The sequence below is a fragment of the Heteronotia binoei genome, chromosome 6, assembly GCF_032191835.1.
Source record: "Heteronotia binoei isolate CCM8104 ecotype False Entrance Well chromosome 6, APGP_CSIRO_Hbin_v1, whole genome shotgun sequence".
Classification (NCBI taxonomy): Eukaryota; Metazoa; Chordata; class Lepidosauria; order Squamata; family Gekkonidae; genus Heteronotia; species Heteronotia binoei.
The window spans coordinates 150,317,212-150,342,388 of NC_083228.1; the positions used below are offsets into that span (position 1 = coordinate 150,317,212).

At 52.5% G+C, this 25,177-nt stretch overlaps 1 protein-coding gene across 1 annotated transcript; it reads right to left on the bottom strand.

Moving 5' to 3' along the window:
• Window positions 1–13,643: 13,643 nt before the first annotated feature.
• Window positions 13,644–24,492, bottom strand: LOC132574511 (D-beta-hydroxybutyrate dehydrogenase, mitochondrial-like). The gene is made up of 5 exons (XM_060242875.1): window positions 24,329–24,492; window positions 18,132–18,242; window positions 15,738–15,879; window positions 14,979–15,131; window positions 13,644–14,357 (listed from the first exon to the last, which is right to left on the bottom strand). The coding sequence occupies exons 1-5, from the start codon at window positions 24,488–24,490 to the stop codon at window positions 13,888–13,890; spliced, it is 1,038 nt and encodes a 345-aa protein (XP_060098858.1). The 5' UTR covers window positions 24,491–24,492; the 3' UTR covers window positions 13,644–13,887.
• Between the last annotated feature and the right edge of the window lie 685 nt (window positions 24,493–25,177).

Consider the following 25,177-nt stretch of genomic DNA (forward strand, 5'->3'; position numbering starts at 1 on the left):
GGGCGTGCGTGCATGGCACTGCTGCTCAGGAGCAGGAGTCTTCATGGCCCCCCCATGCCAGCCTGCTGCAATCTGACTGGCAGCGGCTCTCCTGGGCCCCCACGCAGAGGCCTTTCCCATCTCCTCTCCCTCCCCGGTCCTTTCACTGGAGATGCTACTGGGGATTGAAGCGGGGACCTTCGGTGTGCAAAGCAGCTGCTCACCCCACCCCACCCCCAGTATAACAACCAACAGTTTCCTTGTTCCTTGAACAGACCAAGACCCCTCTCGCTAAGAGCATCGTCTGTCCGCCCCCCCCCCCAATGCCTCTGCAGGGGGTGGTCAGACTCTGAGGAACATCTGGACACAGACGGTCCCTTTCATTGGAGCCATAGACAGCAGCTGCTGACCTGTTTAACCAGACAACGAGCCACACAAGAGGACCTCCCAGTGCACACCCAAAGTCCAGCTTCAGGAAAAGAGCATCCACTCCTGGGGAGGAACAATGTTCTTGCACTGTGACATCACAGCTTGGAGGGAGAAGTCCTTCTGAGGACTGTGATGTCATACCACACTGGAAGAACATAAGAAGAGCCCCTCTGAATCAGACCACCTAGTCCATCCTCTTGTCTCACACTGTGGCCAACCAATTCCTCTGGAGGGTCAACCACAGGGCAGAGAGGCCGAGGCCTTCATAAGAACATCAGAAGAGCCCTGCTGGGTCAGAGCAGTGAGGGTCCATCTACTCCAGCCTCCTGTCTCACACAGTAGCCAACCAGTTCCTCTGGAGGGCCAACAACAGGGCAGAGAGGCCGAGGCCTTCCCCTGATAAGAGCATCAGAAGAGCCCTGATGGATCAGACCAGTGAGGGTCCATCTACTCCAGCCTCCTGTCTCACACAGTGGCCAACCAGTTCCTCTGGAGGGCCAACAACGGGGCAGAGAGGCCGAGGCCTTCCCCTGAGAAGAACATTAGAAGAGCCCAGATGGATCAGACCAGTGAGAGTCCATCTAGTCCAGCCTCCTGTCTCACACAGGGGCCAACCAGTTCCTCTGGAGGGTGAGCAACCGGGCAGAGAGACTGAGGCCTTCCCCTGAGAAGAACATCAGAAGAGCCCTGCTGAGTCAGACCAGCGAAGGTCCATCTAGTCCAGCCTCCTGTCTCACACAGTGGCCAACCAGTTCCTCTGGAGGGCCAACAACAGGCCAGAGAGGCTGAGGCCTTCCTCTGAGAAGAACATCAGAAGAGCCCTGCTGGGTCAGACCAGTGAAGGCCCATCTAGTCCAGCCTCCTGTCTCACACAGTGGCCAACCAGTTCCTCTGGAGGGCCAGCAACGGGGCAGAGAGACTGAGGCCTTTCCCTGAGAAGAACATCAGAAGAGCCCTGCTGGATCAGACTAGGGGGGGTTCATCTAGACCAGCCTCCTGTCTCACACAGTGGCCAACCTGTTCCTCTGGAGGGCCAACAACAGGGCAGAGAGGCTGAGGCCTTCCCCTGAGAGGAACATCAGAAGAGCCCTGCTGGGTCAGACCAGTGAGGGTCCATCTAGTCCAGCCTCCTGTCTCACACAGTGGCCAACCAATTCCTCCGGAGAGCCAAGAACAGGGCAAGAGAGGTTGAGGCCTTCCCCTGAGAAGAACATCAGAAGAGCCCTGCTGGGTCAGACCAGTGAGGGTCCATCTAGTCCAGCCTCCTGTCTCACACAGTGGCCAATCAGTTTAATTCGCAAAACTTTATATGATGGATGGATCAAGATAAAAGGGATAATATATGATAAAGCTCCAAGGTGGCTATCCCCAGAGGAAGCCTCAGTTCAACCGCAATTATGGAATTTCAATAGGGCTATCAGATATAAAGATCTATTAGATGAGAATGATAAATTGAAAAAGAAAGAGGATTTGGAAGCTGCGGGGATAAAAATACATTGGTGGGAGATGACCCAGATAATGACAAAATTTAATAAGGACAAAGTAAGGGGGTTTACTAAAGACAATTTTGATTTCGATAAGATACTCTATTCAGAAAAAAATAAAGTTATCAAAAAGGTTTATAACTATCTGATTCAAATAAAGCTAGAGGATGAAATAGTGAAAGAAACTATGATTAGATGGGCTAAAATTTTTTGAAAAGAATATTGATCTAGAACAATGGGCCTCCTTCTGGAAGTTAAATTATAAGATTCTTAAACCGGTCAATTATAGAGAAAACTTCTTTAAATTATTTCACCGATGGCATATCACTCCGCTGCAGCTATCCAAAATCAACAAAAGTATATCACCTATGTGTTGGAAATGCGGAGCAGCGATAGGTACCCATTATCATATATGGTGGTCGTGTAAGACGTCAAAAAAAATTTGGGTCAAAATTCACGGACTGTTAAAAGAGATTTTAAATATAAATATATATTTCAAACCAGCGATGATGTTATTATCCCTAGTAAGAAATGAAATCCCGCATGAGGATGAATATCTAACAATTTATATTCTCACGGCGGCTAGAACTCTTTTTGCCAAATATTGGAGACAGAAGACTTGCCCACCTCAAGAGGAGATCGTTGACAGAATATTGCAAGCCGCAGAGATGGATGTTCTATCTAATTTGCTGAAAGGGGTGTCGAAATATGATGCTCTCAAAAAATGGGAAAAATTTTACAACTGGATGAAGAAATATCAATTGGGGGGATGAGAAAATGTTTAGGGTATTTATGTTGGTATATCAGGGCATAATATTTTTCTTTTCTTAATCCCAATAATAATTATTGAAGCTTTTTGTTTTGACCACACTTACGCTCCTCTTGTATGAATATTTCGGTGTTTTTTTTCCTTCTGTTTTATTTAATATGGTAAGTTGTTGTATTTTGAATGAACTAATAAAAGAATAATTTATTTTTTTAAAAAGAAGAAGAAGAAGAGCCCTTCTGGGTCAGACCAGTGAGGGTCCATCTAGTCCAGCCTCCTGCTTCATACAGTGGCCAGCCAGTTCCTCTGGAGGGCTTGGAGGCCAAGGCCTCCCCCTGATGTTGCCTCCTAGCTCGGGGATTCAGAGGTTGGTTTTCTCTGAGCATGGAAGTTCCCTTTAGTCCCCAGGGCTAGTAGCCAGTGATTGGAGTCCTCCATGAATCTCTCTCACCCCCTTTTAAAGCCTTTTCTGCCTGTGGCCCTCACTGCCCCTCCCAGCAGAGAATCCCCATTTTAATTGCTCCCTCTGAAAAGAAGAGCTTTCTTCTTTCTGCGCAGCATCTTCTGCCCACCAGTCTCACTGGCTGCCCTGGAGGATCCAGGCCGGTCCCCGCTCTCCTGGGGCGGCGAGGGAGGGGAGGGCGAGGGGGAAGGCGGGGAGGGCTCCTGGCTTCTCCGTTGCGCCCAAGGGCAGAGCCCGAGCAAGGGAGAGGCGCCGCCGCTGCTGCTGCTGCTGCTCCTGGGGGTTGCTGGGCCCCCGCTCAGCTCTGCTCTGCTCTGCCTGCTGCCCAAGCCTTGCCGGGCCGGCCCCTTTGCGCTGCTGCCCTCCCTCTGCCTCGGCGGGGACTCTGCTGGAGCGGAGCGGAGGAGGCCGGTGAGGAGCGTGGCGGCCAGCAGGGGGCGCGGAGAGCCTGGCCCGGCGGCCCGCGGGAGGGAGGGAGGGGAGGAGCGCGGAGGCCCCGCGGGTTGCCAGCTCAGGGCGGGGGATTCCTGGAGGAGACGGTCAGGGTCTGGGGGCGGAGACGGAGGTCCTGTAGCTAAGCCGTCGTGGTGATGGAGCGCAGCTCATGCTGGAGCCCAGAGTTGAAAGCTTAGGGGTGCTCTTGGATCCCTCTCTAATAATGGAGGCCCAAGTTGCTGCTACTGCCAAGTCAAAACAACAAAGCAGCTGTGTGGCCAAACAAGTCGCTTAATACCTTAAATTTACTTCAATAACTTCCTATGCAAAAGTCTCTTATGCAATGCAAAGTGCCACAAGGCAACACTTAAATAATCTCAAAGTCCCAAGAGTCTTGTGAAAAACCACTAAGGTGTGGTCAAACCAGAGAGGGTCCATCTAGTCCAGCCTCCTGTCTCACACAGTGGCCAACCAGTTCCTCTGGAGGGCCAACAACAGGGCAGAGAGGCCGAGGCCTTCCCCTGAGAAGAACATCAGAAGAGCCCAGCTGGGTCAGACAAGTGAAGGTCCATCTAGTCCAGCCTCCTGTCTCACACAATGGCCAACCTGTTCCTCTGGAGGGCCAACAACAAGGCAGAGAGGCCGAGGCCTTCCCCTGAGAAGAACATCAGAAGAGCCCTGCTGGATCAGACTAGGGAGGGTCCATCTAGTCCAGCCTCCTGTCTCACACAATGGTCAGCCAGTTCCTCTGGAGGGCCAGCAACAAAGGAGAGAGGCTGAGACTTTCCCCTGAGAGAACATCAGAAGAGGCCTGCTGGATCAGACCAAGGAGGGTCTATCTAGTCCAGCCTCCTGTCTCACACAGGGGCCAACCAGTTCCTCTGGAGGGTCAACAACAGGGCAGAGAGGCTGAGGCCTTCCCCTGAGAGGAACATCAGAAGAGCCCTGCTGGGTCAGACCAGGGAGGGTCCCTCTAGTCCAGCCTCCTGTCTCACACAAGGGCCAACCAGTTCCTCTGGAGGGTCAACAACAGGGCAGAGAGGCTGAGGCCTTCCCCTGATGCTGCCTTTTGGCTCTGGGATTCAGATTAGTGCCTTTGAATGTGGAGGTTGTGATTGCTAAAAACAGTGTGGATTTCTCAAGAACACTTGGGGCTCTTTAGCCTGGAGAAACTTCGACTGAGGGGTAAACAAGATTATGTATGGGATAGAGAGGTAGAGAAAGAAGTACTTTTCTCCCTTTCTCACAATACAAGAACTCATGAAATTGCTGAGCAGTTGGGTTACAACAGATAAAAGGAAGGGTGATTAACACATGGAATTATCTGCCCCAGGAGGTCGTGGCAGCTGCAAGCATAGACAGCTTCAAGAGGGGATTGGATCAACATCTGGAGAAGAGGCTATTAATCACAGTGTATTGTTGGAACTTTCTGTCTGGGGCAGTGATGCTCTGTATTCTTGGTGCTTAATGCCTGAAGGGGGCAACAGTGGGAGGGCTTCTAGTGTCCTGGCCGCTCTGTTGAACTTCCTGATGGCACCTGGGTTTTTTGGCCACTGTGTGACACAGAGCATTGGACTGGATGGGCCACTGGCCTGATCCAACATGGCTTCTCTTATGTTCTTATGTCTGGGGCAGTGATGCTCTGTGTTCTTGGTGCTGGGGGGGGGGGGCACAGTGGGAGGCTCCTAGTGTCCTGGCCCTACTGATGGACCTCCTGATGGCACCTGGGTTTTTTGGCCACTGTGTGACACAGAGCATTGGACTGGATGGGCCACTGGCCTGATCCAACATGGCTTCTCTTGTTCTTCATGTCAGACTAACATTTCTTCCCCTCCCTCGCAAAAAAGTTACTCCCTTGATGAATCAGGAATGCAGTGTAGACATAGTTTATCTTGATTTCAGTAACGCTTTTGATAAGGTTCCACATACTATCCTTGTTGACAAGTTGGTAAAATGTGGTTTGGATCCTGTTACCATTAGGTGGATCTGCAACAGATCACACCCAAACAGAGTGCTCGTGAATGGTTCCTCATCCTCTTGGAGAGGAGTGACAAGTGGAGTGCCTCAGGGATCTGTCCTGGGACCTGTTTTGTTCAACATCTTTATCAATGATTTGGATGAAGGAATAGAGGGAATGCTTATTAAATTTGCAGATGATACTAAATTGTAAGGGGTTGCAAACACAGAAGAAGACCGAAACAGGATACAGGATGACCTTGACAGGCTGGTAAACAGGGCTAAAACCAATACAATGAATTTTAACAGGGATAAATGTAAAGTTCTGCATTTAGGTAGGAAAAATCCAATGCATGGTTATCGGATGGGGGAGACTTGTCTTAGCAGTAGTCTGTGTGAAAAGGATCTTGGTGTCTTAGTGGACTATACGCTGAACATGAGTCAACAGTGTGATGTGGTGGCTAAAAAGGCCAATGCAATTTTGGGCTGTATCCACAGAAATATTTCTGCAGCTTGCAAGCTTTTCGTATAAACAAATTTATTAGTAACATATGGTAGCAGAATTATATCTACAACTTATAAAGAGCTTAAAATAAAATAAAATAAAATCGTTCTACCCCATATCTTACTTTCCTCCCACCCCTCCCTCCGTTACTTGACCCCCGCCAGTGTTATTTTTTAAAAAAACAAATATTAAGGTACCCTTAACTATAAAAATCTTAATCATCAAAAATTGTCCAATGTCCTTTTATTTTCCACTCTTTCTCTACGTATCTTCTGAATTTCTTCCACTCCGCATTAAAAAGTTCTAAATCATAGTCTCTTAGTTTTCTTGTTAATTTGTCCATTTCACTCCATGACATAACTTTTGTAATCCAGTCCCATTTTTCTGGTATTTTTTCTTGCTTCCATAACTGCGCATACAATGTCCTAGCAGCTGAGAGCAAGTACCATATTAAAGTTCTATCTTCTTTTGAAAATTTTTCCATTTGTAATCCCAGCAGAAAAGTCTCTGCCTCTTTGTTGAATTCATATCCCAGAATCTTAGAGATCTCTTGCTGAATCATCTGCCAAAACATTTTGGCCCTTTCACAAGTCCACCACATATGGTAGAAAGAACCTTCATGTTTTTTACATTTCCAACACCTATCTGGCATCTTATTGTTCATCTTTGCTAATTTTTTTGGAGTCATATGCTCCATATTTTTATCTAACCCCTTCTTGAAGGTGGCTATGCTTGTGGACGCCACCACCTCCTGTGGCAGTGAATTCCACATGTTAATCACCCTTTGGGTGAAAAAGTACTTCCTTTTATCCGTTTTAACCTGTCTGCTCAGCAATTTCATCGAATGCCCACGAGTTCTTGTATTGTGAGAAAGGGAGAAAAGTACTTCTTTCTCTACTTTCTCCATCCCATGCATTATCTTGTAAACTTCTATCATGTCACCCCTCAGTCGACGTTTCTCCAAGCTAAAGAGCCCTAAGCGTTTCAACCTTTCTTCATAGGGAAGGTGTTCCAGCCCTTTAATCATTTTAGTTGCCCTTTTCTGAACTTTCTCCAATGCTATAATATCCTTTTTGAGGTGCGGCGACCAGAACTGCACACAGTACTCCAAATGAGACCGCACCATCGATTTATACAGAGGCATTATGATACTGGCTGATTTGTTTTCAATTCCCTTCCTAATAATTCCCAGCATGGCGTTGGCCTTTTTTATTGCAAACGCACACTGTCTTGACATTTTCAGTGAATTATCTACCATGACCCCAAGATCTCTCTCTTGGTCTGTCTCTGCCAGTTCACACCCCATCAACTTGTATTTGTAGCTGGGATTCTTGGCCCCAATGTGCATTACTTTGCACTTGGCCACATTGAACCGCATCTGCCACGTTGACGCCCACTCACCCAGCCTCAACAGATACCTTTGGAGTTCCTCACAATCCTCTCTGGTTCTCACCACCCTGAACAATTTAGTGTCATCCGCAAATTTGGCCACTTCACTGCTCACTCCCAACTCTAAATCATTTATGAACAAGTTAAAGAGGATGGGACCCAGTACCGAGCCCTGCGGCACCCCACTGCTTACCGTCCTCCACTGCGAAGACTGCCCATTTATACTCACTCTCTGCTTCCTATTACTCAGCCAGTTTTTGATCCACAAGAGGACCTGTCCTTTTACTCCATGACTCTCAAGCTTTCTAAGGAGCCTTTGATGAGGAACTTTATCAAAAGCTTTCTGGAAGTCAAGGTAAACAACATCTATCGGGTCTCCTTTGTCCACATGTTTGTTCACCCCCTCAAAGAAATGTAACAGGTTAGTGAGGCAAGATCTTCCCTTGCAGAACCCATGCTGAGTCTTCCTCAATAACCCGTGTTCATCAATGTGCCTACTCATTCTGTCCTTGATAATGGTTTCTACCAACTTTCCCGGTATTGAAGTCAGACTGACTGGCCTGTAATTTCCCGGATCTCCTCTGGAACCCTTTTTAAAGATGGGGGTGACATTTGCTACCTTCCAGTCCTCAGGAACGGAGGCAGATTTCAATGAAAGATTACAGATTTTTGTTAGAAGATCCACAAGTTCAACTTTGAGTTCTTTCAGAACTCTCGGATGTATGCCATCCGGACCCGGTGACTTATTAGTTTTTAATTTGTCTATCAGTTGTAGGACCTCCTCTTTTGTCACCTCAATCTGACTCAGGTCTTTCAACACCCCTTCCAATATTAGTGGTTCTGGGGCGGGCAAACACTTCTCATCTTCCACGGTGAAGACGGAGGCAAAAAATGCATTCAGCTTCTCAGCCATTTCCCCATCCTCCTTCAGTAATCCTTTTACCCCATGGTCATCCAAGGGCCCCACTGCTTCCCTGGCTGGTTTCCTACTTCTAATATATTTGAAGAAATTTTTATTGTTGGTCTTTATGTTTTTTGCAATATGCTCCTCATAGTCCCTTTTTGCCTGCCTGATCACAGTCTTGCATTTGATTTGCCACTGTCTGTGTTCCCTTTTATTAATCTCACTTGGACTGGTTTTCCACCGCTTAAAGGAGTCCTTCTTACCTTTTACAGCTTCCATTACTTTGTTTGTTAACCATGCTGGCCTCTTCTTATACCTGTTTGTGCCTTTCCTAACTTGTGGTATGTATTTTATCTGAGCTTCTAGGATTATAGTTTTAAATAGTCTCCAAGCTTCCCCAAGGGTTTTGACCGTATTTACCTTTCCTTTCAGTTTCCTCCTCACATGCCTCCTCATCTCAGAGAATTTACCCCTTTTAAAGTAAAATGTGGTTGTGGCGGTCTTTTTGGGCAACTCCCTATTTATACAAATGGTGAAATCAATAACATTATGGTCACTGTTCCCAAGCGGCGCAATCACTTTTACGTCTCTCACCAAGTCTTGGGCATTACTTAGGACCAGATCCAGGATCGCCCCACCCCTGGTAGGTTCTGAGACCATCTGCTCCATAGCACAGTCATTGAGAGCATCAAGAAACTCAATCTCTTTCTCTCGACCAGAACACATATTGACCCAATCAATCTGCGGGTAGTTAAAATCACCTATTACGACACAGTTTTTACGTTTAGCCGCTATCTTTAATCCCTCCATCATATTATAATCGTCCTCTCTCTTTTGATTTGGTGGGCGATAACAAACTCCCATAGTTAAATTTCCTTTTGGGCCCTCTATTTCAACCCAAAGCATTTCTAAAAGGGAATCTAATTCTCTGACCTCAGTCTTACTGGACCGTATATCCTCTCTGACATACAGAGCCACCCCACCTCCAACCCTTCCCTCCCTATCCTTCCGATATAACTTATATCCAGGAATCACCGTGTCCCACTGATTCTCCTCATTCCACCAAGTTTCTGAAATTCCCACAATGTCTATGTTTTCTCCCAACACTAAACATTCCAATTCACCAATTTTACTTCGGACACTTCTAGCATTTGCATACAAACATTTATAATTTCCCAAGCAAGCTAGGCCCGCCACCTCTCTCCTGCCGCCTTGAGACTCTAGCAGACAGTCCATACTGTTTGTCACCATCACAGTGGACAACTCTGATCTGTTACTCGGTAGAAAAATAGAAGCCAACCCTTCATCTCTTTGAGACGAGACCTCCCGAACCATGTTGCGAGTTTCATAGAGTTCTTCCACAAATACTCCCAAGATTCCATCTTTATTTCTTTATTTACATTAATTGCCCATTTTATCATTTGAGATTTCACTACTTCATCTTCTGTAGACCATTGTAAAAGTAATTTGTATACTTTTGAGATTAATTTCTCATTGTCTCCAAGCAGAACTCTTTCCATTTCTGTTTGTTCTTTCCTTATTCCTTCGGCTTTAATATCATTCTCCATCAAGCTTTTTATTTGTTGCATTTGAAACCAATCATATTTATAACTCAGTTCTTCTGCAGTTTTCAGTTCTATTTTCCCACTTTGTATTTTTAGTAACTGGTTATATGATAGTTGTTTTTCTTTAACTGTTTTAGCCGTTAACTTTATCACTTCAGCTGGCACTATCCATAAAGGTCTCCTCTCATCACCATATTTCTTATACTTTATCCACACATTTAGTAGACTACTTCTTATATAATGGTGAGAGAAAAGACCATCCATCTTCTTTTTTCCGTAATACAAGTATGCATGCCAGCCGAATTTTTTTCCATGGCCTTCCAACACTAAAAGTTTTTTATTTAACAGCGTTATCCATTCTTTCATCCATACTAAACAAATTGCTTCATGATACAGTTTCAAATCTGGTAATTGGAATCCACCTCTCTCTCTTGCATCTGTCAAAACTTTCATTTTAATTCTTGGTTTCTTCCCGGCCCACACAAATTCCGAAATTTTCCTTCGCCATTTATCAAACTGTTTAGCATCTTTCACAATAGGGATGGTTTGAAACAAATACATAATCCTTGGTAAAATATTCATTTTTATTGCAGCTATTCTGCCCAACAATGACAAGTTAAGCTTGTTCCACTTTAGCATATCTTCTTCTATTTTACGCCATAGTTTTTCATAATTGTTCCTGAACAAATCAATATTTTTCATTGTTATCTCTACCCCTAGGTATTTAACCTTAGAGGCAACTTCACAACCCGTTAGTCTTTGTAATTCTTGTTGTCTATTTATCTGCATATTCTTGCACAAAATTTTTGATTTTTCTTGCAAGCTTAATGGGATGCCCTCAAATTCTAGCATTTGGGAGAGGGAGGAAAAGTTCTCTTTCCTTTCCGTTATTGTGCCCTCCCTGCATTGTCTCTTTTCTGAAGTTAGAAGTCCCAGACGCTACAGCCTGTCCACACAAGGAAGGGGCTGCCTTGGGTTGAAGACCCCTCCTCTGCCCAGCTCCCCCTTGCTGCTGGGAATCTCCGTTTTGGAAGCCCTGGCCTCTGGAGGGGACACTGTGCTCCTGTCCCACCTGCCCTGCAGAGTCCTTGGCTGCCCTCTGAGCCTGGGGAGAGAGGGGAGCAGCTGCTGGCCCGGGTGCTGGCCCAATGCCCAGTGTGTGAGCCACGCAGAGGTCGTATCTGGTCGCAGGTGGTTTGTCCTGCTAGAGGGGCACAGGGCCAAGCGGGGCGGGGCGGGCTGAGGAGGAGAGAGGTATTTGTAAACAGAGCGTGGCCTCTGCCCCAGAAAGGCCGCTTGGGGACAGCCCGAGCAGAGTGGGATGGTGTTTATGGGGAGGCTATCAGGGGATGCTCAAAGGCACACACCCAAGTGGCCAGGCCAGCTGAGCCAAGGCAGGGGCCATCTTGCTGGCTAAACAGAACCGGGGAAACGGTTTTTGATGCAGTTTATTCCATTTTTAAGCTGCCCTCCCCCAGAGGGCTCAGGGCAGCATACAACAGTTTGGTGTAGCGGTTTGGTGTAGTGGTTAAGTGTGCGGACTCTTATATGGGAGAACCGGGTTTGATTCCCCACTCCTCCACTTGCACCTGCTGGAATGGCCTTGGGTCAGCCATAGCCCTGGCAGAGGTTGTCCTTGAAATGGCAGCTGCTTTGAGAGCCCTCTCCAGCCCCACCCACCTCACAGGGTGTCTGTTGTGGGGGAGGAAGGGAAAGGAGATTGTGAGCCGCTCTGAGACTCTGTCCTTGAAAGGGCAGCTGCTGTGAGAGCCCTCTCCAGCCCCACCCACCTCACAGGGTGTCTGTTGTGGGGGAGGAAGGGAAAGGAGATCGTGAGCCGCTCTGAGACTCTTCGGAGTGGAGGGCGGGATATAAATCCAATATCTTCATCTACCTCACAGGGTGTCTGTTGTGGGGGGGGAAGGGAAAGGAGATCGTGAGCCGCTCTGAGACTCTTCGGAGTGGAGGGCGGGATATAAATCCAATATCTTCATCTACCTCACAGGGTGTCTGTTGTGGGGGAGGAAGGGAAAGGAGATCGTGAGCCGCTCTGAGACTCTTCGGAGTGGAGGGTGGGATATAAATCCAATATCTTCATCTACCTCACAGGGTGTCTGTTGTGGGGGAGGAAGGGAAAGGAGATCGTGAGCCGCTCTGAGACTCTTCGGAGTGGAGGGCGGGATATAAATCCAATATCTTCATCTGCCTCACAGGGTGTCTGTTGTGGAGGAGGAAGGGAAAGGAGATTGTGAGCCACTCTGAGACTCTTCGGAGTGGAGGGTGGGATATAAATCCAATATCTTCATCTACCTCACAGGGTGTCTATTGTGGGGGGGAAGCGAAAGGAGATGCTGAGCCGCTCTGAGACTCTCTGGAGTGGAGGGTGGGATATAAATCCAATATCTTCATCTACCTCACAGGGTGTCTGTTGTGGGGGAGGAAGGGAAAGGAGATCGTGAGCCGCTCTGAGACTCTTCGGAGTGGAGGGCGGGATATAAATCCAATATCTTCATCTGCCTCACAGGGTGTCTGTTGTGGAGGAGGAAGGGAAAGGAGATGCTGAGCCGCTCTGAGACTCTCTGGAGTGGAGGGCGGGATATAAATCCAATATCTTCATCTACCTCACAGGGTGTCTGTTGTGGGGGAGGAAGGGAAAGGAGATTGTGAGCCGCTCTGAGACTCTTCGGAGTGGAGGGCGGGATATAAATCCAATATCTTCATCTACCTCACAGGGTGTCTGTTGTGGGGGAGGAAGGGAAAGGAGATTGTGAGCCGCTCTGAGACTCTTTGGAGTGGAGGGCGGGATATAAATCCAACATCTTCTATAACAGCGTATCATCACCTTGCACCTCCAGCAGCAGCAGGGCGGGGGCCAGGATAACCCCAAGGCAGGCTTAGGCTTGCCAGCCTCTAGGTTTGGGTGGGGGGGGGGTCCCCGGTTTTGCAGGCTTCTCCCTGCTGCCAGCCACCTGGCCCCGCCCCAACAGCCATGATGTGTCTTTAACACTCAGCACATTTAGAAGAAACTTGCAACCTGTTTGTGCTCTGGAATGAGTGTGTGTGTGCCTTTAAATCTCAGCAGGACAAAAGCTGCATGGGGGGAGGAGCGAGCAGGCCAAGCCACTTGGCTCTTCCCAGTGAGTGTGTGAAGCCTATGAGAAAGGAAGAGAGCTCTGTTTGTTTGCTGTCCTTTCAGAAGTGGTTTGTACAGTGAAATGGATAGTAAAGAGTTAACTAGGACATGATTATGGGATGGAGGAAAACTCTACCCCTACACTGTTCTCTTCCTTACTGTTTTTTTTCCTGTGTTAGTCTGAAAAAGTTGGTTGAAATACAGCAGACTGTTACATTCGGCAATTCCCATGAGTAAAGCAATTTATACCATTGCCCCAGTGACCCCTGCATCACAGCCCTCCAACAGAGTGACTGAGGAAGGCAGCTACGTTTGGTGGGGTCCAGAGCCACTGGACTGCCTGTGGCCATCTTCGAGGGAGGGGCTGCCTCACAGCAACACCCTCTCATCCCTTCTCCAAGGACCTTGGCCAGGGAAGGCGGACACCAGGCCCAAATCTGGCTGGCAGGGGGGGGGGCAGTCCAGTCCACAGACAAAGTGCTGCTGCTACGAGGACCGAGGTGCTTGTGGGCAGGCAGAGGGGCACTCCCCGGGGCCCAGTTTGGATTCCAGACTTTGGAATCAACCAACATTTTAAAATCTGTCTTTAAAAAACAACTGCGGAAAGCAGATTATAATTTCTACCCATTCCGATCAATCTTTGAAAATTTATTTATTTCATTTATACTGTGCTGTTCTCACTGAGAATCAAGGCAGATTACAAAATGTCAAGACCAATTCAGACAAGCAGAGAGGACTTCTGGCGGGGGATGCAGGAGGAAGCGACCGCTCGGTGTGGAGGCAAATCTGAGAAGGAAATCGGATCTGCTGTGTGTGTGTGCGAGGGAGGGAGGGGGGGGACGACTCTGTGGAATGTCTGCTCCCACCGCTGGAATGAGGCTAGTCCACGTAAAGCCAGTCGGCCAGGGCGGTGGGCAGGTGAGCCACGGCCTGCAGGCGCACCCAGCACCGGGTGTCCATGGGGTTGTAGCGGGTGTAGGGGTGCCGGGCGGTCAAGGCACTGGTGATGTCCTCCAGGACAGGGGACTTGTCCTTCAGGCCGCTGCGCACGAAGGCCTCCATCCGGCGGACCTGCTGCAGGAAGTAGGGCTCCCCGTAATCGGCCCGGACCGCCTCGCCCGCCTGCTGCCACATCTCCTCTGCCTGGGCCTCAACGCCCTGCTCGGTCAGGATGCCCGTGGCCGCAATGAAGTTGCCCGGCTCGACGGCAATGACGGCAACGCCCCAGCGGTACATCTCCTGCCTCAGGCAGTCGGTGAAGGCCTCCAGTCCAAACTTGGAGATGCAGTAAGAGGAGCGCAGCGGTGTGGCCATGCGTCCCAGCATGCTGCTCATGTTGATGACCCGGCCTGGAGGAGAGGCGCAGGCAGACCATAGGCCACTCCCGCCCGGCAGCCTCAGGGGCACCACGCCAGGCCTTGCCACGCGGGGAAGTGCAGCGGCAGAACTTCCGCAAGGTCAGGTGTAGTGTATCAAGAAATGTCATGCGACCCATCCCTTCCCACTAGCCAAGATCCATGGGGATGGTTTGTGGGATTCCACCAGAAAAGCTGAGCACTCGGCACGTGCTCCACCAGGCTCCCTCTTCTAGGGCACCCACCCCCTGCCCCCCAGGCCAGAGAGAGAAGCCCTGGGAAGGCAGGAGCTGCGTGGGGATGGGGAGGAAGCACTCCCTCTCACTCCGAGATGCTTGGGGAATCCCCACCCAACAGCTCCTCCTCCGCCCACCCCTTTGTCCCAGCCTTCCTCTGGTCCCTCTGGCACTTGGGGACTTGCAGGTGTGGTTTGCCTCACCTGGCTGAGCACAGGAGGTGATTCTCCTGCCTCAGGACCTGCATTTGGGGAGAAGGACCCACAGTTCCGTCAGGAACAGGAGATGGCAGGCAAGTTGCTCGTTTCTTCTCCTCCCTGCCTGCACGGCAGGAGCTGAGGGGTCACCTGGATCCAGACACCCCCCCCCCCCAATGTACCTTTAGCTCGGCGGATCAGGGGCAGGAAAGCTTTTGTCATCCGGATGGTCCCCCACAAGTTGACGTCAGCCACAGCCTGGTACTTCTCGAGACTGGTGAATTCCACATCCCCAAAGGAGGCAACGCCAGCATTATTCACCAGGCCCCACAGACCTGCAGAGCAACCCGGAAGAAACATCCTGGAGCTCAGTCTAGAACGTTCCGTGCAAACCTCCTCCAGGGGGGGGGAGGGAGTTCCAAAGGTCTGCAAACAGCTCAGCTGGCAAAGTCATTTCACCCCCTCACCCTGGTTCAAGGGCACCCCTTTCTCCCACAGCCTTAAATGCACCAACCCCGATTGGTCCCACAGATATGGGGGGTGCCCAGTGCTCCTTGCAGCAGGGCCCGTTCACTCCGGGAGTCCTCGCCATAACTCTGCCCGGAAGAGCGTGAGACTCCAGAGACCTAAGTGGGCTCTGGAGCAGTTTGGTGACAGCCCGTTCTGGGGCGGAGGAAGGAAGGGGATTCTTCTTCACAGAGCCCACCGGATGGGAGAGGATTCTGTCCCGCCAGCCACACCCAGCGGGCAGAAGAGACAGGGCATCCAGGAGGGCCCCTTGCTGTGCCCACAGAGGTGGGAGCCTCGGGGTGAAAGGGCCGGCCTCTCTGCCTGTGACCTCCTGCCCCAACAGAACCTCCCTGCCGCCCTCCTGGCAGGCAGGCCCCAGGCAGAAGGGCTGCTGCCCTCAAGGGCCATGGAGCAGGCTGCAGGCCACTTACCCTGCTCCGGTCTCTTCAGGCTCTTCTGCACCACTTCAAGAGCGTGCTCCACCTCCTGGTTGCTGCACACGTTGAGCTGCAAGACCGTCATGCGTTCTGGCCCCAGGCTCTCCAGCTCCCGGGCACCATCCCCTCCTCGGTCCTGTCCGGCACACACAGGGAGGCCACAGAGAGCAGGTTTCCCGGGAGTGACATGGGAGGGACAGGCCCAGCAGGGCAAAGGACACCCTCTGAAGGGGGCAAGACTGAAGCTCTCCCTTCCCCCTGCCGCAACGGATCCGATCCACACAGGAGCCCTGCTTGCCTGGGAAAGGACTTCCCTCATCACAGTCAGGACGCCTGTCCCAAATGCCCCACTGATGCCCCCAGCGGATGTCCTCCTCTCCTCCTCCATTGTGCCCTCCCCACAACCTGCTGAGGTGAGAGGGTGGGACTCACCCCCAAGGGGTCCCCCGGGCAGCTTCCGTGGGAGAGGAGAGATCCCACCTGGAGAGCCAGTTTGGTGTAGTGGTTAAGTGTGCGGACTCTTATCTGGGAGAACCGGGTTTGATTCCCCACTCCTCCACTTGCACCTGCTGGAATGGCCTTGGGTCAGCCATAGCTCTGGCAGAGGTTGTCCTTGAAAGGGCAGCTGCTGTGAGAGCCCTCTCCAGCCCCACCCACCTCACAGGGTGTTTGTTGTGGGGGAGGAAGGTAAAGGAGATTGTGAGCCGCTCTGAGACTCTTCGGAGTGGAGGGCGGGATATAAATCCAATATCTTCTTCTTCTTCTTCTCTTCCGGGTCCTGCTCCCACCCCATACGTGTGCCACACCAGAGACAAGGGCTGCCAGGCTAGTGTGCGGGCCCAAAGGAAGAGCCCTGGGCTGCCACTGCCCACCCCTGGCAAAGGCCAAGGCCCTGTGGAGACTCTCTCTCCCTCTCTCCTTGCTCTTGCCTCTCCCCAAAAGCACCGCAGGGGAGGTGGCAGTGAGTGGCAGAGTCTCTGGGGACAGAGCTGGACAAAAGCAGCGCATGACACCCCCCCCCCCTTAGCAGCTGCTGGGAGCCTGAGGAGTTGGCCTGGAGACATCCTGCCAGGCCCTCCACGCCAAAGCCTGGCCTCTGCAGCGAGGGGGTCCTTCAGCCTCCCCAGAAGGAGGTTCTCTGAGCAGCTCCCAGTTCCCACTGGCCCCTACAGGAAGAGGGCTCTCGGGACAGGCATGTGAAGCCTGCTGCTGGGGGATCCTGGGCCAGTTGCCAGTCTCTCTCTGAGCTCTCTCGGCCCGGCCCTACCTCACAGGGTGCCTCTTGAAGGGAGGGAAGGGAAGGGAAGCTCCTCTTAGGACAGAGAAAAGCAGGGCATAAAGACCAGCCCTTCTTCTTCTACTAGGGTTGCCAAATCCAATTCAAGAAATATCTGGGGACTTTGGGGGTGGAGCCAGAAACAAGGGTGTGACAAGCAGAACTGAACTCCAAGGGAGTTCTGGCCATCACATTTAAAGGAACAGCACACCTTTTTAAATGTCTTCCTTCCATAGGAAATAATGAAGGATAGGGGCACCTTCTTTTGGGGCTCATAGAATTGGACCCAATTGTTTTGAAACTTGCGGGGTACTTTGGGGAGAGGCACTAGATACTATACCGAAAATTTGGTGTCTCTACCTCAAAAAACAGCTCCCCCAGAGCCCCCAAAACCTCCAGAACAATCCCCCATTATGCTCTATGAGAATCGATCTCCACATAGGGAATAATGAAGTGCTCAGAAGACATTCCACCACCCCCCACCACCACCCCCGTCCCCATCTGGCGACTCTGAAGCCACGGATTGGCCTCTCTATTCACGAGTTGCTGCCAGCTTCTTCAAAGTAACACAGACACCCCATCCCAAGAGGAAGCCTTTCAATCGGAGCCTGGAGCCTCCGGAGGGGGAAAGGCACATGGTCCTCTGGGGGCGGGGCTTCCCCCCATTGGCCAGCTGACTGGGGGCGGGAAGGAGCCTGGGAAAGCGGAAGAACCCCTGCTGGGACCTGGGGGTTGGCAAGCCTGTCTTCTGCCTGGTCCTTGGACAGCTAACTAGAGCCCCAGGACTGGGGAGGGGAGAGGCCTCCGCTGGCCTTCAGTCTAGACTCTAAGATGGATCTGGTGTTCCACAGCTCCTGGGCCCGCCTTCCTTCCCACTCTTTCATTACTGTCAAGGTGCCGAATTTCAACCCCCCCATGCTGGTCCTGGCCCTCCCGGCTGTGTTGCTGATTGGCTCCCGGCCTCCTTCCTCTGCCCTCCTCCTCTTTGCCCTGCCCCGCAGCCCAACCCAGAAGTGAGCCAAGGCCCCGCTGAGCGGATGAGGCTTTCCCCAGAAGGGCCCGGGCTCACGTGCGGCCCCCGGCCCTTTGGCCCCTCCCTTGGCACTACTCACCAGGAGCAAGCACCCAGCAAAGACGGTGAATCCCTTGGCATGGAGGTGCATGGCCAGGGCGTGGCCAAAGCCCTTGTCACAACCTGTGATGAGCACGGCCTTTCCCTCCACCTGCAGGAGGGGAGAAGGACGGGGGTGGGGTGGGGGACAGCCAGAAGGGAGCCCCTGCTCTGGCCGCAGCAGCAGCACCAAGCTGGGCTCCTTCCCATAAGCGGCAGGCTTGTCTTCCTGCTCTTCTGACCCCCTCCCACCGTGCCCTCTCTGTGGGGTGGCAGAAGGCGAAGAAGGCTCAGCTGCCTGAAGAGGAGCAAAGGGCCTGCAGGGAGACAGACCGAGGGAGGGGGGGCACCGTTTCCCTTGCTCTATCTCCCTCTCGAGAGCCAGTTGGGTGTTGTGGCTCAGTGTGCGGATTCTTATCTGGGAGAACCGGGTTCGATTCCCCCCTCCTCCACTTGCACCTGCTGGAATGGCCTTGGGTCAGCCAGAGCTCTAGCAGTTTAGGGTAGTAGTGAAGTGTGCAGAGTCTTATCTGGGAGAACTGGCTGGGTTTGATTCCCCACTCCTCCACTTGCATCTGCTGGCATGGCCTTGGGTCAGCCAGAGCTCTCTTATCTGGGAGGACCGGGTTGGATTCCCCACTCCTCCACTTGCACCTGCTGGAATGGCCTTGGGTCAGCCAGAGCTCTCTTATCTGGGAGAACCGGGTTCGATTCCCCCCTCCTCCACTTGCACCTGCTGGAATGGCCTTGGGTCAGCCAGAGCTCTAGCAGTTTAGGGTAGTAGTGAAGTGTGCAGAGTCTTATCTGGGAGAACTGGCTGGGTTTGATTCCCCACTCCTCCACTTGCATCTGCTGGCATGGCCTTGGGTCAGCCAGAGCTCTAGCAGAGTTGTCCTTGAAAGGGCAGCTGCTGTGAGAGCCCTCTCAGCCCCACCCACCTCACGGGGTGTCTGTTGTAGGGGAGGAAGGGAAAGGAGATTGTGAGCCGCTCTGAGTCTCTGATTTAGAGAGAAGGGTGGGGTATATATCTGCAATCCTTCTTCTTCTCTCCTCCCCCCCTGCTTGTATAGAACCTGCACTCCCTATTGCAGCAGCAAGGCGTGGATCGTCTCTCTAGCATTCTCCCTCTGTGGCAACAGAGCCTTACAATGTTTGCCTGCCCCAGACTTCCGCCTTGAATCTCGGCAGGGCGGTTTGCCTGTGAAGCAGCTCTCTGCAAGCACAAGGACAGCAGTGGTGGTGGTGGGGGAGGCACAAGGGCTGGTCAAGGAAAGGCACACAGAACTCGGGGGGGGGGGGGCTCTGCATTTTGCTCCAGGCAACTCCAGTCAGGCCTGGCTCAGAGCCACCTCACTTCAGAAGGCCTCCCATTAGCATTCCGGCAGCAGGCTCACGCCTCTGCTGGCCAAGAGTTGCCTCAAAAGCACTTCCGGACACAAGGGACAACACTGCAGAATCCTTGCTTTCCTTTTATCACAAAATAACAATTACTATCTTTAACACAGACTGATTTAAAAGAAACCACCACCCGTGACTTCTACATCTAAAGGGGAGCAAGGAAAGGACTCCAGAAAAGAGCACACCCTAAAAGATATGCAGGCTACAAGCCAGGAGTCCCTGCTGAGGAGGAGGTCCCAATCCACTCAGCGCCCCACATCTATAGGTCCGTCCTGCCTGAGAACACTGGCTTGCCTAACTTCTCTTATTATTTCAGGCACTACACAGACTTAGAACATAAGAACATAGGAGAAGCCCTGTTGGATCAGGCCAATGGCCCATCCAGTCCAACACTCTGTGTCACACAGTGGCAAAAAATTTTATATATACACGCACACTGTGGCTAATAGCCACTGATGGACCTGTGCTCCATATTTTTATCTAAAGAACACATTCCTAACATGTACAAAAACTATACTCGTTCATCCTTGTTATTTTTTGTCATAACATGTATTTAACAGCTTTGACAGAGTTACTTTGATTATTTGCTAGTAATCATGCTAATCCCCCCCCCTCCCACTTACTCTCAGATTCAAATGAGGATTTGGAGATCAAGATGGCTTTTGCAGCTGGAGTAACATGTAGTTTAACCTTATTCCTTGCAACTTTCAAGCTGAATGTATCAATTGCTTAAACTGACTTTCACACACTTTCCTTATCACCATATCAATGGTCATGGAGGGCTCATTGAGAGCCAGTTTGGTGTAGTGGTTAAGTGTGCGGACTCTTTCTTATCTGGGAGAACTGGGTTTGATTCCCCACTCCTCCACATGCACCTGCTGGAATGGCCTTGGGTCAGCCACAGCTCTCTTATCTGGGAGAACCGGGTTTGTTTCCCCACTCCTCCACTTGCAGCTGCTGGAATGGCCTTGGGTCAGCCAGAGCTCTCTTATCTGGGAGAACCGGGTTGGATTCCCCCCTCCTCCACTTGCACCTGCTGGAATGGCCTTGGGTCAGCCATAGCTCTCTTATCTGGGAAAACCGGGTTTGATTCCCCACTCCTTCACTTGCAGCTGCTGGAATGGCCTTGGGTCAGCCAGAGCTCTCTAATCTGGGAGAACCGGGTTTGATTCCCCACTGCTCCACATGCACCAGCTGGGATGGCCTTGGGTCAGCCAGAGCTTTCATAGAAGCTGTCCTTGAAAGGGCAGCTGCTATGAAAGCACTCTCAGCCCCACCTACCTCACAGGGTGTTTGTTGGGGGTGGGGAGAGGGGAAGGTAGAGGAGATTGTGACTGCTCAGAGACTCTGAGATTCAGAGTATAGGGTGGGATATAAATCCAAAATCATCTTCTTCTTCTAAGAATAATATTTTTAAAAAAGCTTTGTCTAAAAAAAATGAATCTTCAAGCAAGAAGTTCTCCACGGCTGCCTTCCCATGCCTGTTGATATGAAAAATCCATCCGTGCTGATCTTGATTCACAAAGATGTTTCCACTCATGGAGATATCTGAGCAGGGGAAGATCCAAAAATATAATCAACTTGAAAGAAAGGTTGTGTCCATCAAGGAAAAGCACATGTAGATTGCTTTAGCTTGGAGAAACGTCAACTGCGGGGTGACATGATAGAGGTTTACAAGATAATGCATGGGATGGAGAAAGTAGAGAATGAAGTACTTTTCTCCCTTTCTCACAATACAAGAACTCGTGGGCATTCGATAAAATTGCTGAGCAGACAGGTTAAAACGGATAGAAGGAAGTACTTCTTCACCCAAAGGGTGATTAACATGTGGAATTCACTGCCACAGGAGGTGGTGGCGGCCACAAGTATAGCCACCTTCAAGAAGGGTTTAGATAAAAATATGGAGCACAGGTCCATCAGTGGCTATTAGCCACAGTGTATGTGTGTATATAAAATTTTTTGCCACTGTGTGACACAGAGTGTTGGACTTGATGGGCCGTTGGCCTGATCCAACATGGCTTCTCTTATGTTCATATGTCATGTGCCTTACTAGCTCCGTTTCTTAATTTCTTAGGTCACTTTATCAGTCTTGCCACATTCCAGTTGAAGTAATGTCAGGATCTGTTGTAATGTAGGCATCTCTCCTCCCCTCCCAGCAGCGTCTGGCTGACTAAACTGGGGCTTCCTTTTCGCAGGGTCACCCAGCAGCAGGTTTCACCTGGAGGAGGAGGTGGGGGGGGAATGAAACCTCCCAGCCACTGTTCTTAACCCCCGCAGCGGGCTGGCTCTCAGGCAAGGCGGAAACACCTTGTGTAGGAGCTCGAAAACAGAAGCACGTGGGGTGGGGGGGAGGGAGGACTCTAGGGCAGCTGCCAGCCAACGTTGGCAGGCCCCAAACAAGCCCCAAGGTCAAGACAAAGGGGAGTGGAAACACGCCTGCCCTTTCTGACCGTGAATGACTCAGCTCTCCTGGTACGCCTGGCATCTTTCCTGAATCACCCTGGGCAGCATGGTTGAATGACTGGGCATGGAAAATTCTTCCAGAGCACACAGAGTCCTTGCTGCCAGCCTGGGAAGCAGGGCAGGTGCTGCTGCTACTGGAAAGGAGGCAGCCAATGCCCGCCCCCCCAAAAGGCTGTTGGAAAGAAGGACCCACAATCCAGACTTCAGCCCCTCAGGCGGCCCACTGGGAGCTGCAGGCTAACACACAGCAGCCAAACAATCCCTACACAACTTTTGCCCAACCTTTATTATCCTCATCCTCAGATCTTTTATTCTAATAGGCAAGTCAGCTGCTCTGAGGATGCTCAGCTCACAGATCTTTCTACAAATGCCCCAGTTTGCAGAGAAACATGACATCTTATATATATAGATTTCGGAAGCTCAGCAGTGCTGATTCCTGCAAGGACTTGGATGGGAGGCCTCCAAAGAAGATGATGAAGATATTGGATTTATATCCCGCCCTCCACTCCAAAGAGTCTGAGTGGCTCACAATCTCTTCCCCCCCTCACAACAGACACCCTGTGAGGTGGGTGGGGCTGAGAGAGCTCTTACAGCAGCTGCCCTTTCAAGGACAACCTCTGCCAGAGCTATGGCTGACCCAAGGCCATTCCAGCAGGTGCAAATGGAGGAGGGGGGAATCAAACCCAGTTCTCCCAGAGAAGAGTCCACGCACTTCACCACTATGCCAAACTGGCTCTCAGGAATGCTCAGAGGAATACCAGTAGTTGAGAAGCAGAGGCAGGCTTTATTCAGCCACCTTTCCAGGCCCCCAGTAGGGGTCAGGCACCAGAGAGCACCATCACTTCCAGGTGCACACACACACACACACACTACAAAAGCAAAGATAAAAGGGACACCTGTAGCTTTAATCAAGGGAGGGCTTCAGTGGCTGTTGCTAGGCAACAAGAGCAGTTTGGCCAGCCTTCCAGGCTTGGTTTCTGTGAGTAAAGGGGGGGGGGGGGAGGGAGTTTTCTAGGGCTGTTTGGGCCTTTGAGGGAGGGGAGATTCCCTCCAGGCAGCCAGGCCAGGCCAGGCAGCGACTTGATGCCCCCTGAATCCCTTGACTCGCCCTGGGCCGGCTGCTGGCTCCTCTTCACCCACAGCCCCCCCCCTCCCGGCAGAAGCAGCCAGGGCAACACCGTGCTCTGAGTTCCAGACTGGAGCCTCCAATCTCCCTGGGGGACTGCAGGCCACTTGCGCATTCTCACCCCAAGGTGCCTCACAGGGTTGTTGTGAAGACAGAGGGGAGGGAGGTAAATGGCCCTGGGCCCCCACTGTGGAGAAAGGTGGGGTGCAGAGGAGGGGGGGAGGCAGACAAAAAGGAAAGCAAGGAGCAGGGTAAGTCGAGGGTGTGGGGTTTGCAAGGGGTTTCCCCGCAGGTTCCCCCTCCTGCCAATGAGGCTGCCAGGGGAAGGGGAGGAGGGAAAGCTGAAGATGGGGTGGGGCGGGGTGGGGTGGATGAAGGTAGGCTGGCTGCTTGTGGGAAGGAGACAAGAAAGCAGGAAAAGAAGAGAAGGCTGAAAGAGGACAAAAGAGTTGGAGAGGAACTGAGAGCCTTGCTGGTCCCCACTTGAATATTCTACTAACAAGGTTGGCCAGAGCTGAAGACACTGAAATCTCATGACTGCAGCTGTGAATGGATGGACAGATCAGCACTGGATTAACCCCTCTGGAGGCCCCCAGGCAGTCAAAATCTTGGGCGGGGGGGGGCCTCTCAAGAGTCAGAGCACCCACCCCACCTGCAGGCCCCTTCTCAAAAGCCCCTTTGACACAGCTGTGGGGGAGAGGCAGAGAGGACGCCAGCAGCAGCCGCACCAGGCAAGTCGGGCAAAGAGCAGCTCGGTTGCTGGCTGCGCGTGTAAGCTGGGAGGGCTGCAAGCAGGGGGGAAGGCAGCCGGGGGCCCCTCAAGGTGTGGGGGCCACAGGCCAGGGCCTCCTTGGCCTAATTGTTAATCCGGGCCTGCTTTTAACAAATCTGAGAAATGCCCGAGGTTTGCAAAGACACGTGAAACAAAAAATAAACAAAAAAAGGAGCCCGTGTAGCTTCAAGAGCGAGCCTCCCTCGGGAGGGGGCCTGGTTGGGCCCAGGCACGGAGCGACCCCTGCGGGAGGCCTGGCTGCTGGCCCCTAATGCCCCCCTCCCTCCCCGGGAAAGAGCAGCAGCCGCTCGCTGCCTCCGAACGGCTTCCCACTCCCGGGCCAGAAGGGGGGGGGGGGGCGGCGCTTTCCTTTCCCGCCGGGGGGTGTGCAGGGCGGCTGCCCCTTCCAAGCCTCCGGGGGCGGCGGCGGCGTACTCACGGGCAGGGGGCGGCCGAGGGGGGGGAGGAGGAGGAGGAGGGGGAGGAGGAGGGGGAGGAGGGCCAGCCCGCCCCCCGGGAGCAGCAGCAGCAGCAGGCCGGCGGCAGCGGCGCCCAGCACGAGGGCCAGCCTCCTCCTCCTTCTCCCGCGCAGCGCCGCCATCTTCCGAGGGGAGGGGAGGGGAGCCGCTGAGCTCGCTGCCTCGCCCAGCACAGCCCCCCCAGGTGAGCCCGCCCCGCGGGAGGGAGGGAGGGAGGCTCGGCCTGGGCTGGCTGGCCCCCCCCCGCCTCCTCCTCCTCCTCCTCCTCCGTCACCGGCGAGCCTCCCGCGCAGCGCCCGCCCCGCCCGCCGGCCGGCAACGAGGAAGGACGGAAGGACGGAAGGCAAGGGGGGGGGCGAGCGGGGGGGGGTCTGCCTCCTCCCCCCCGGGGCCAGCAGGACGGGGGGGAGGGGAGGGGGGGTCTGCCTCCGCCTGGGGGGAGGGGAGGGGGCTGGTTGTCAGGCCAGCCGGGGTCCCGCCTCTAGACCCCCCGCCCCCCCCCGGAGGCCAGCAGGGCCTTCTCCACGCAGCAGCCGCCTGGCCCTCCATCCCTTCCGCTCCTCCTCCCTTCTCCCCTGCTGGAAGGCGCTCTGGCCGTTCGGGCCCGCGTGCATCCCCAGAGCCCCGCTTCAGCTCTCCCCCCCCCCCCCCGCAGGGCCTGCCCAAGGACGAGGGACGCGGCCGCTGTCAAGGGCCCTCACAGCCCCTGCTCCTCCTGGGGCTGCCCCACCGCCTCCCCTTCACCAGGAGGCTGCACCGCGGGGGCGGGGGCGGGGGGGGGGGCTCCGGTGCTTTCCCCCTGCTGCTGC

Bases quoted from the DNA above. Each gene is read 5' to 3' on its own strand.
- LOC132574511 (XM_060242875.1), bottom strand. From the start codon at position 24,490: ATGGCGGCGCTGCGCGGGAGAAGGAGGAGGAGGCTGGCCCTCGTGCTG. The intron at 15,880-18,131 runs GTGAGTAGTGCC...TGTGCCGGACAG, and splicing joins TTGCTGGGTGCTTGCTCCTG to GACCGAGGAGGGGATGGTGC. The intron at 14,358-14,978 runs GTACATTGGGGG...CCTCTCCTCCAG, and splicing joins CCTGATCCGCCGAGCTAAAG to GCCGGGTCATCAACATGAGC.